This window comes from Pinus tabuliformis, chromosome 5_2, assembly GCF_031772625.1.
Source record: "Pinus tabuliformis cultivar Carrire ecotype Pingquan chromosome 5_2, CPIR1, whole genome shotgun sequence".
NCBI lineage: Eukaryota > Viridiplantae > Streptophyta > Pinopsida > Pinales > Pinaceae > Pinus > Pinus tabuliformis.
In genome coordinates this window covers 889,644,644-889,657,777 of record NC_142306.1, presented here as the reverse complement: position 1 = coordinate 889,657,777, position 13,134 = coordinate 889,644,644, and the positions used below count along the sequence as shown (strand labels likewise).

Genomic DNA, 13,134 nt, shown 5'->3' with positions numbered 1-13,134 from the left:
ATGTTCAGATTTCTGAGTGAAGGTCTCGGTGCTACAGCAGAGGAGCACAGTTCATACAAGGGTATATATATCATAGTGTTTCGGTGCTGCTACAGTGATGACATTTCGGTGACATTACAGTGATGTGTTTCGGTGCCATCTCAAGTGTGTCTACAATTCATTGCTATCACAGTATGCTCAGATAGGAGAAAATCTTAGTTCTGAGAAGGTCAAAGTGGAAGAGGAGTCAAGAAGAAGTAAAGAGCAGAAGACAGTCAAGAGAACTAGTGTCTTGGTCTTGGAGTGGCAAGTTGCAACAAGGTCAAGGGTCTTGGTCTTGGTATTCGTCAATTGGAATCTCTATAAGAAGAATTTGTGCGGGATTTCCTCTTAAAGAGTGAGAGGTTTTGGCCATGGCTGATAACCTACATTCTGTGTATCTTGTCTATATATGTTCATGCATTGGTAGCTGTTTGATGAAGAAAAAGTTAGAACACTAATACTCTAAGTAGAAGAAGATCCTAATCTAAAGCTGTAAAAAGCACTCACAAGCAGTTACTAATGGAAGAGAAATCACCTAACTATTGATGCCCTAGATTTCTCAACACAATCTTCACAAATAAAAACATTGTGGAAAATAAAATACTAGAATTGAGAAAATAATGCACACACACAATAAATTTGACACCGTTATTTTTGGACAAATTGTCCTTGGGGAAAACCCTAAAGGGAAAATTAGTGCAACAGATGAGGGTTTTATTATTATTCTTCAGCAAAATAAATATTTACAACTGCTTGCTTATTTACTGGCAAAGCTCCAACAAATATATCTCAGTGGTAAAATAACTGGGAAACCCCTTACTGAATCGACCTCCTTTGCTGGAAAACTCGACCTCCCTTGCTCACATTAGAATGCTGGAAAACCTCTTGAGAATTTCTCCAGAAAGTTTCATTGCTGAAACCCCTGCTACTGACTCTCTTTGGCTGGAATTGCGCCTTGTTCTTTGTAACTAGCTAATTCGCACTGCCACCCTCTGTGTCTCAACTGTGTCTTTGATATCTCTCTCCAAACCCATTAACCTTGCTCTTATAATCTTCTGTTGGGCAACCAACAATCATGATCACATCTCAATTGATGACCACGATCATCTTGACTCCATCAACTCACTTTTCCGGAAGTCTCTAGAGTAGAATTGACCTCCCTCAATTAATCTGATTTAATTAACCAATTTTCCTAAGGCTTATCTTGCAAAACCTTTTTTGGGTTTTGGAGATCTTGTGTTCCTTAGCCTCTTAGACACCATAGAGACTTGAACACATGTCAGCTGCTACCAAAAAATAACACTCCCTCTTAGCGAGGAAGGTGTTCTCCACTACTCTAAACTTGTCCCTGAAATAGACAAACCTTGCGTTACCCAAGGCCTTTGTGAGTATATTTGCAACCGATTGATCTGTGGGAACATGCTGTAGTCAAAATGATCCATGTTGCACACAATCTCTGATCAAGTGGTACCTTATGTCGATATGCTTCGACCTATCATCAAACACTAGATTCTTAGAGAGCTTGATGCAACTCTAATTATCACAGTAGATACTAGTCGACTCTATCCTTTGATCGAACAAATTCACTAGTAGCTTCTGAAGCCAAATAGCTTTGCATGTGGCCATGCACGCCGCCATTTATTCTTCCTCTGCAAAAATCAGTGCCACAAACTTCTGCTTCCTATTGCACTAAGATAGAACCCCTGATCCAACACTAAAGCAACACCCTGATGTACTTTTCCGATTCATTGAACTGCCTGCCCAATCTGCATCTGTATATCCACATAATCTGACACCATCACCTCGAGTATACCTCAACCCATACTCAATTGTGCTTCACGAGTACCTCAATATATATCTCACCATTGTGTAGTGCACCCTCTTAGGTTCCACCATGAACTGACTAAGAGTGTTGACCACGAAACAAATGTCTGGCCTTGTGTTGACCAGATACATGAGTGAACCAATGAGATGCCTATGCAAGGTCAGGTCCATATTTGCATCTTCCGATGCATCTATCTTCCTCTAGTTAGTAATGATACACGTGGACATGGATCCACAATCCTGCGTCCTGAACCTCTTCAGGATACCTATAGTATATCTCCCTTACTTGAGGAAGATCTCCCCGTTCATTTGCCTTGCTTCCAGGCCTAGGAAGTAATGCATCAACCACAAATCCTACATCTCAAATTCTATTGCCAGGTTCCTCTTGCAATCTTTTATGAGCCCTGATGATCCTGTCAAAAAGAGATCATCCACATATAACATTAGGATGAGTGGCTCACCTCCAACTATCAAATAATATACATTAGAATCTGTTTCGCTCTTCACAAAGCCCATTTGCTGCAAGTAGCTGTCTATTCGAGCATACCATGCCTTGGGAGCTTGTTTGAGCCTGTATAGTATTCCCTTCAGCCTGCACACGTTTGTACCTCTCTCATGTGTCTCGAAGCCCTCTTGTTGTTTGATATATACCTCCTCTAGTATCACCTTGTTCAAGAATGTTGTCTTGACGTCTATCTAGTGAATTTGCTGCTAGAGATATCACTAACCAGATGGAAGAATATCTGGCCACTGGTGAGAAGGTCCCCTCATAGTCTATACCTTCCTTTTGCACATGCCCTTTGGCCATGAACGTATGATTGTACTTCTCTACACTGCCATCTGCAACGTACTTGACTTCATAGATCCATCTTGAGCCTACAGTTGACCTATCCACAGGTCGACGCAAGACCTCCCATACATCATTTGTCATGATGGATTTATACTCTTCCACCATGGCATCTCGCCACACTTGAAGTTGTGAAACATCTCATAACTGGAAGGTTCAAGTACCTATGCTACCAACACCTGGTACTTGTCTGGCTATTGTGCTCCCTCTTGCCCGTCTTAGGATTCATGAGTCCACATAAACTCCTGCGCATCCTTAAGTGTCTAACAAACTTCTCTGTTGGTTCTATCGCTAGTGGTGGGTGTTTCTACCAGCTCCTCTTTCTGCCTCTGTTGCTTTGTTTGCTGCGAACTCGCTGGATCCCTTGTACCTGAGAAGGTGCTCATATTGGTAATAATACTAGTACTCTGGTGACCCTACGAATGTCCCTGTGTTTGTCCTTGCTGCTGGACCAATGGAGATTCTGCTTGCTTTCTCTGATCACCTGCTGACAACTCGGGAGATCTCCTGAAGGCCTTCTCTTCCATGAACTTCACGTCTTGTCTCATGATAATCCCTTTGGTACTAGGAATATAGATCCTATATGCCTTTGAGGGGCTATACCCAACAAAGTATCCCTTCTTTGCAGTCTGATCTAACTTAGTGCGTTTTTCATCTGGTACATGACAATATGCTATACTGCTAAAGATTCCGAAGTAACTAACCTTTGGTTTCTTCCTTGTGAAGACTTTGTCTGGTGTTATCTTCCCTAATGCACTATGAGTAACCCTGTTTTGAATGTACACTGCTGTGCTACATGCCTCTGCCCATAGAAACTTGGGCATGTCCCGGTTATACAACATAGCCTTTGCTGCCCCAACTATAGATCCATTCTTCCGCTCCGCTACTCCATTCTGTTGTGGATTGTATGGAGTTGTCCACTCTCTCTTGATGCCCTCCTTCGCACAAAACCCTGTGAAGTCACTATCTGTGTACTCTCCCCCATTGTCCGTACAAAGCACCTTGATCATTTTCCATCATGTTTTCCACTAGAGCCTTTAACTTTTGGAAACGACTGAAGACCTTAACCTTGGTCTTCAAGAAATAGATTGTGTATTTTACATATTAAAAGCACAAACAATTCTGAGTTTTGTCGCTTCAATCATATACAAATAACCTGTTGTCATAGACTTTTGTATGCCGAGCCTCACTGATGCATATGACAATTATTTGGAGAAGCTTCATCGAAAACCTAAATTTCTTAACTAAAACATTGCCAAATTGTTATAGTCTACATGCTCTTCTTGTCCAAAAATATCCTGTTCCAAAAACATTCTGTGTGGATTAAGAACGTATGGATAGCATATGCTATCATAAATTTTTGTATATGCAAGAACTGATTTTTGGTTGCTGATTGTATAATCAGTATGTTGGTTTTACTTCAGCTAATGTTTGAACTTTGAAGAAGTATGTGGGAATTTTATATGTATTTATTGGTCAGGATTTTGAATTGTAGCAATTGGTAGAATCAGAATTGAATTTTGTTTACTTTCTGTTCTTGATGCTGCCAGGTTGAAGATAATAGCTGCTATCTATATTCTGGACCACCTTTTCTTATTTTTCTTCATCCAGCTCTTGGACCACTTTGGGAGGTGGTTAGGCAGAAGGTTGTGTACTGCCTTTTCAACCTTAAGCATTATGGAATGGCAATGTCTTCCTTCCTGTCCAGTAACTTTATCAGCTTGATGCATACTTTTTGGAAAATAGAAAAGAGAGAACATAATCTGCTTTCTGCCAGAAAGGTTTTTGTTGTTGTCTGGTTTGCATAAATGAACTTTTCAGCTATTATTGCAACATCTGAAAAATCTAAGCAAATGGAAATGATAAATTACCAAGATGCTTACCTATCATAGAAATGATTCAGATGAACTTGGGTTTAATATTATGTATATAGAATGCAGAACCTTGCATAACAAATTTCAGATTATCAACATAAGGGGTAGCTAACCAAGGGTTAAACTTAATAGTATCACCAAGTTCATAGGGATATTGTTTGGAAAATTCTGATAGAGAGCACCTGTTTTGAATTCTGCTGATATTGTCTTAGTTGTGAAATTTGTCTGCTTTCCTCTACGTATTACTCAGAAGTTTGTGTTATTATTATTGTTAAGATGTGGGTTTTGCCACTCAGTTTGACTTGAGGCAAAAGAGCATTTCTTATGCTTAAGGCGATATTTACAACTTGCCCGTGTTTAAGTTGATTGCAATGTAAGTACTATCAGATCGATGCAGGATGCAGCCATGGATACTTTTAAGGGACCATATTTACTAGGGAAGTGTAAGAGCTTTCTCAATGCTTTGGTAGCCTTAACAGTGAAACTCCAGAATTTTGGTTAAACTTCTCATAATTTACAATTCTTTTAAAAATTTGGCGTGCATTCTGTTGTCGCGCGAATTGACACGACAACGCTCAGACCGGGGCTGTCACTCTAATCCCCGGTCCCTCCGTTTAAGCCTGTCTCCCGCGGCTAAGGGGGGTAGTCCCTGTGAGATGATGAGACCAACTGTCGACCAGTTGGTTGGGAGACACGAGATACGATGTAAAAAGCACTCGATGGATTTGATTAATTTAGCAGACCAGTGCCTTAAAAGATTGTGGTTAAAACGATTACTTGTTAAATGATATAGAAACATGAAACATGAACAGCAATCATCTATCATCAGCTAAATCACGATGCTCTTAGAATGACCAAAACGATATCCAGCAACTAAAAAAAATGCTCTAAACCACCACGAGTTATAAACCATTAACCAGATATCAATTTCGCATCTCGACTTGAAAAATTCAGATTTCAGCATGAAAGATATAACATGAGAAACCACTGAAACTGGCAAAACTAATTTTCCACAAAATTTTAATATATATATATATATATATATATTTTTTTTTTTTTAAATCTTTTCTCAATTTTTTATTTTTTAATATTATAAAAAAGAAAAATTTAAAATCTAAAAATTTAAAATTTAAAATTTAAAATCTATTTCAAATCTAAATCTAAACTAAAATTAAAATCTAAAACGCTTAAACAAAAATCTAAAACATAAAATCTAAAAAACTAAATATTAAAATCTATTTTAAGTTATAAATCAAAACTATACGATTTCTTCGATTTTTTTTTTTTTTTTTTTTTTTTTTATTTTTTTTTTTTTAATTTTTTATTTTTATGAATTTGCATTTTAAAAGAAATGAAACTACTTTTAAAAAAAAATGAAATACGAGATACGATTTACAATCTAAAAAAAAAACGAAACTCAACATTTCTCCGAAACGACGCTATAACTAAACCCTAAGACTACGTGACCACCAAAGAAAATGAATCGTATCACTGACTGCGGCAGTAAATTGTGACCCTGGACAGTTTTAAATGGCAAACGGCGGCAACAGAAACGAAAATGCTTACCTGGGGCGATGAACCCATTTACCTGCGTGATGGCCTGCGGTGATTGATTTTTCGATGCCTGGAGTCCATTGTATATCGACAAAACCGTGGCTCCTCTGCGTGAACACGATGTGGTTTCCAGTTCCGGATGGCGGACAGCTTATGCCTGAAAACGTCGTTACCTTAGTCGCCGAAGTGGAAGTCGAATCACCTTGCCCAGTGACGTGTTGATAGCAGACATCAATGAATGAATATGCGTGAATCAATAGCTGATACGCAGTGATCGATGGCTCTGCTGTTTCTCTTTTCTGGCAGCTTCGATTCCTCACACGCAGGTTCAATCAGTGCTGAAACATGTGTTGATTGTGGGTCGAGTTTGGATCGAGGCGGATACCTGCGTGATGGATTGATTTTGATTTGCAGTCACGTATAACGATGGTGACCAAACGATAAGATTATAGCCCTGAGAAATGATGACTGGAGTTGCTGGCAGCCTGCGGGCTTCGATTGGAAAACGTTCACGCCACTATCGGCTATCTTGAAATCTGATGAGTTGAGTCCTCAGCATGGATGGCTCGTTGGGTTCGAAAGGCAGCAGGAGAAAAGAGGCACCATAACCGACGTTTGAAATGGAAAATGCCCACAGGATGACCAACAACAGCGTGGAAAGATAGCTCAACGAAGAAATGACCCTGCAAATTTTTTTTTTTTTTTTTAGATCTTATCTGCAACCTGCAAGAGAAAAGAGAACCTAAAATGAAGAATACCAGAAACTAAACTAAAAACCCTAAACCCTAAGGAAGACCGTGTAAAAGAAAAATTTGAAAAAAAAAAACCTAGATCAGCTAACCTAATGTACAGATTTGGCCCCTTAACAGCCAGATTCAGCAATAAGAACGGAAATATTTTAAAGAAACGAAAATTTCAGATTTTCACTGTGAAGAACTTCAGAAAATCTCTCATGCAAATTTAAAAAAAATAAACCGAATGATAGACCCAAGATCAAATCCAACTGGGCTCAACACAAAATGTTTGCGGGAGTTGGCTGGTTCAGCCGAGAACTTCCCCGAACGCCCACAAAATTTCCTTCAATGATGTTTTCTGCACAGCTCAAAACAACTGTCAATAAAGAGGGCAAAAATGCTGCTAGATCTCAGGAAGTAATGGAGATACCTGCCATTACTTCAGAAACCCTAACAACACCCAAACCCCAGCAAGTGAACAAGATACCTGTGCTCACAATACTCTACAAAAAGCTATTATTAACGGCTGAAAATAACATATGCAGAAAATGAAACAATCTCACAGCATTTTAAGAGAGTAACACCAGCAAGATATGGACCCCAAAGTCTTCTTTTATTAAACAGAAACAGATTTACAAGAGAGCTTCTTTAGTATCAGACTCACAGATCGAATGAATCTGAAATGACCACTTAAGACCCTATATAAAGGAAATGATCCCAACGGCTAGTTCGAATGATCCATGTAGAAATGATCTCGACCGTTGATGAGGATCAAGACATCTCTTGATCTCATCCGTCGATTTATTCACTTAAAATATTATTATTTTATTAGTTAGGGTTTTTGCTTTATTTTTTTAATTTTATTATTTATTTCATTTTTTAAATTTTTAAATTTTTTATTATTTATTTATTTATTTCATTTTTAAATTTTTTTATTATTTATTATTTTATTTCATTTTTTAAAATTTTTAAATTTCTTAATTATTTTATTTCATTTTTAAAATTTTAAAATTTCTTAATTTTTATTTATTTTATTATTTTATTTCATTTTTTAAATGGATCATCGAACTAAGCCTTCGGAAACATCACCTAGGACCTAGGACTTAGGTCTCACGAGGGGATTTAAAACATTTTCAACCCTCAAGACACATTTCATGATGACTTTTTACAATTTACATCTCAAAGGGACAAACCCACTTAATAAAACACCCAGTTCTGCGACACAACTATAATCTAGCAGATCAACACACTAGGATTCTCCTAAAATTCCAATGACAAAATCCATCCCGGCTTTGGGGTCAGGTTTGAAGGAAAACTCTGCCGATCCATGGATCGGTGAGACAAAAAACCTCCCGGGACGTAGATTACCACTAGAAAGTTAGGTCCACCTAGGCAATTCACATACACGACTCATATCTGCTAAGATTATTTACAATTAATACATGCAGACTGGGTTTACAATTAGATTGATCAAGCTGCTGATGACTGCAGGATGGCACGAACACGCTGATTAGGTGCTGCCCCTTTTTGCAAAGAAAAGGGGGGTGCACTGCATGGGTAGTTGACCAGTAGAGGTCAACATCTGGCTCTACTTGGGGACACTTTGCTGCTTGCAGGAATGTGAGAATCCAGAATCTGCATCCATACAACACAAAAATAAGTAGCGTCCATCCAAAAAATCATCATATACATTAAGCACATGAAAGATAAAAGCTCTTCATTTATTAACTATCTAAAGCAGAAATAAAAATGCGGAAAAAACAAGGAGTAGGGTTAGAAATACGATACAAAGGATGCCCTACGGCATCAGATGTGTTCAATATAGTGCATACTGAGCATTTGCCTGCTTTCAGGCAAATCTGTCGGCTGCTTGTCGGATGTACCATGTCCAATTTTGCATATGGTAGGACTCTTTCCTATCCGAAAATCAAGCTGCTCGCGGCCGTCTGATGCGTCAAATCTTCTTCTTATTTTCTTTCTCTTGCGCTTTTTCTTTCTGGCAGGTGGAATTACTGATGACCTGGAACTTTCTGTTTCAAAACTATCAGATGAAGTATATAAGATCTGCATGATATGTCCTTTTTTATCCCGCATCTGATCTTTATCATTCTTAAGTCTATCCGGATCACCTTCAATCAACCATCTTTCAATTGAACTAATAACCTCCTCATGATAAGATGGAACTTGTCGCAGCAAATGAGAAGGCTCCTGATCTATTGATGTCACCTGGTTTCTTTCATCTTCCAATTGTTGAAACGTTTGAACTTGTATTCTAAATGCATCTATCTGACTAGAGCATTCATCCCTTATAGCACTGATTTGTATGGCATGGTGCTCTTGCATGTGTTTTATTACTTTATCATTCTTTTCCTTTATGTCCATCAAGCAATGTTGCATGAAATTTATTTCTTCTTCATGATTCGCTTGCATGTCAGCCAACTGATTGTTATGATTGAACGTCATGATAGTCATTTCCTCATCCATAGTTAATAACTTGTTTTGCATAGAGTCAATTTCCCTATCATGATCAGCTTTCATGGTCACCATATTTTCCTCTAAGACTGACATCTTGCTTTGCATGCTTCTAATTTCTGTTTCATATTTAGTTTTCATGGCCTCAATTTCCTTAGAATGCTGATTTTGCGTGACTTCAATCTCCCTATTACGTTTTTCCAGGTGGGTGCATAAAGTTTTCACATCATTGACATAATTAGTTTGATTGATTTCCATATTTCTCACCAGCATCATTAGATCTCGTAAAATTTGCTTTTGCTCTTCCCTTTCATTGTCATTTGTCCCTGATTTTTTACTATCATGAACTTGATCTGCAATATTTCCGGTGGATGACACATTCTGATATGATGAATCGTCTTGGGATCTTTCAGCTGGACCGCTTATCAAATTACTTTCATTCTGTTGCACAATTTTAGAGGCAGAAGGCAAGCTGTTTGGATAACCATATCTATTTTTAAAAGCATCGACAATGTCTTCTAAAGAAGTGAAAGATTCCTTTGGAAAATTGTTAAACCAATTCAAAGCATCATCTTCTAAAGAAAGGACAAATAGGCACATTTTGATATCTTCATGATTAAACTGAGGGGATCTATAGTATATGATCATGATGCGAGTAAACAAGACTAGATGCCTTCTAACAGCGATTGGATCACCACCCGAGAAAATAGGTAACTTAGGAATGGCATCTTCCGGAAAATCATGGAGACGTTCAGTAAAACGACATGGCTTAAATGAATAATCCATGATGAATGATAAGGGATTAGATGAATGATAGAACTAGATCTCTGCTCAAGAAAATCAAGAGATGAAAGAAGTGGAGTCGCCACTTGAACAATGAATCTGATTCTAAGATCCAAAAAGGAATCACAAGTAGATATGAGGAAGGCTTCTTGTCTGGGAAAAATGAGAAAATGGAGTCGCCACCCAAACAAGAAACAACCCCAAGAGATGCTGCTGATATGGGATGAAAAGATGCCAAAAATATTGAATCTGCCAGCTCAACTGAGAGATGAGAGATGAGAAGATGAATGTCGATGAAACTCCAGGAACAGGAAAACTCTATCCTCGGCAACGGCGCCAAAAAATGTTGTCGTTGCTGGCTCAAACGAATGATAGAAAGATGAACGATGAATGATGAAAAGTCGTTGAAATGCCGAGAAAACAAAGTCCCCGGCAACGGCGCCAAAAAATGTTGTCTTTGCCGGCTCAAACGAATGATATACAGATGAACGATAAATGATGAAAAGATGTTGAAACACCAAGGACAGAAAAACTCTATCCCCGGCAACGGCGCCAAAAAATGTTGTCGCGCGAATTGACACGACAACGCTCAGACCGGGGGCTGTCACTCTAATCCCCGGTCCCTCTGTTTAAGCCTGTCTCCCGCGGCTAAGGGGGGTAGTCCCTGTGAGATGATGAGACCAACTGTCGACCAGTTGGTTGGGAGACACGAGATACGATGTAAAAAGCACTCGATGGATTTGATTAATTTAGCAGACCAGTGCCTTAAAAGATTGTGGTTAAAACGATTACTTGTTAAATGATATAGAAATATGAAACATGAACAACAATCATCTATCATCAGCTAAATCACAATGCTCTTAGAATGACCAAAACGATATCCAGCAACTAAAAAAAATGCTCTAAACCACCACGAGTTATAAACCATTAACCAGATATCAATTTCGCATCTCGACTTGAAAAATTCAGATTTCAGCATGAAAGATATAACATGAGAAACCACTGAAACTGGCAAAACTAATTTTCCACAAAATTTTAATATTTTTTTTTTTTAAATCTTTTCTCAATTTTTTATTTTTTAATATTATAAAAAAGAAAAATTTAAAATCTAAAAATTTAAAATTTAAAATCTATTTCAAATCTAAATCTAAACTAAAATTAAAATCTAAAACGCTTAAACAAAAATCTAAAACATAAAATCTAAAAAACTAAATATTAAAATCTATTTTAAGTTATAAATCAAAACTATACGATTTCTTCGATTTTTTTTTTTTTTTTTTTATGAATTTGCATTTAAAAGAAATGAAACTACTTTTAAAAAAAAATGAAATACGAGATACGATTTACAATCTAAAAAAAAAAACGAAACTCAACATTTCTCCGAAACGACGCTAAAACTAAACGCTAAGACTACGTGACCACCAAAGAAAATGAATCGTATCACTGACTGCGGCAGTAAATTGTGACCCTGGATAGTTTTAAATGGCAAACGGCGGCAACAGAAACGAAAATGCTTACCTGGGGCGATGAACCCATTTACCTGCGTGATGGCCTGCGGTGATTGATTTTTCGATGCCTGGAGTCCATTGTATATCGACAAAACCGTGGCTCCTCTGCGTGAACACGATGTGGTTTCCAGTTCCGGATGGCGGACAACTTATGCCTAAAAACGTCGTTACCTTAGTCGCCGAAGTGGAAGTCGAATCACCTTGCCCAGTGACGTGTTGATAGCAGACATCAATGAATGAATATGCGTGAATCAATAGCTGATACGCAGTGATCGATGGCTCTGCTGTTTCTCTTTTCTGGCAGCTTCGATTCCTCACACGCAGGTTCAATCAGTGTTGAAACATGTGTTGATTGTGGGTCGAGTTTGGATCGAGGCGGATACCTGCGTGATGGATTGATTTTGATTTGCAGTCACGTATAATGATGGTGACCAAACGATAAGATTATAGCCCTGAGAAATGATGACTGGAGCTGCTGGCAGCCTGCGGGCTTCGATTGGAAAACGTTCACGCCACTGTCGGCTATCTTGAAATCTGATGAGTTGAGTCCTCAGCGTGGATGGCTCGTTGGGTTCGAAAGGCAGCAGGAGAAAAGAGGCACCATAACCGACGTTTGAAATGGCAAATGCCCACAGGATGACCAACAGCAGCGTGGAAAGATAGCTCAATGAAGAAATGACCCTGCAAATTTTTTTTTTTTTTTAGATCTTATCTGCAACTTGCAAGAGAAAAGAGAACCTAAAATGAAGAATACCAGAAACTAAACTAAAAACCCTAAACCCTAAGGAAGACCGTGTAAAAGAAAAATTTGAAAAAAAAAAACCTAGATCAGCTAACCTAATGTACAGATTTGGCCCCTTAACAGCCAGATTCAGCAATAAGAACGGAAATATTTTAAAGAAACGAAAATTTCAGATTTTCACTGTGAAGAACTTCAGAAAATCTCTCATGCAAATTTAAAAAAAATAAACCGAATGATAGACCCAGGATCAAATCCAACTGGGCTCAACACAAAATGCTTGCGGGAGTTGGCTGGTTCAGCCGAGAACTTCCCCGAACGCCCACAAAATTTCCTTCAATGATGTTTTCTGCACAGCTCAAAACAACTGTCAATAAAGAGGGCAAAAATGCTGCTAGATCTCAGGAAGTAATGGAGATACCTGCCATTACTTCAGAAACCCTAACAGCACCCAAACCCCAGCAAGTGAACAAGATACCTGTGCTCACAATACTCTACAAAAAGCTATTATTAACGGCTGCAAATAACATATGCAGAAAATGAAACAATCTCACAGCATTTTAAGAGAGTAACACCAGCAAGATATGGACCCCAAAGTCTTCTTTTATTAACCAGAAACAGATTTACAAGAGAGCTTCTTTAGTATCAGACTCACAGATCGAATGAATCTGAAATGACCACTTAAGACCCTATATAAAGGAAATGATCCCAACGGCTAGTTCGAATGATCCATGTAGAAATGATCTCGACCGTTGATGAGGATCAAGACATCTCTTGA

At 38.3% G+C, this 13,134-nt stretch overlaps 1 protein-coding gene across 3 annotated transcripts in view; it reads left to right on the top strand.

Annotated features, from left to right (window-relative positions):
• Positions 1-13,134, top strand: part of UGP3 (UDP-glucose pyrophosphorylase 3) — a 216,475-nt gene that overhangs the window by 140,828 nt on the left and 62,513 nt on the right. For all 3 annotated transcript variants that reach the window (XM_089437166.1, XM_089437165.1, XM_089437167.1), the window contains one exon: positions 4,243-4,338. In XM_089437166.1, coding sequence (XP_089293292.1) covers positions 4,243-4,338 — 96 coding nt within the window. The remainder of the gene's footprint in view (positions 1-4,242; positions 4,339-13,134) is intronic.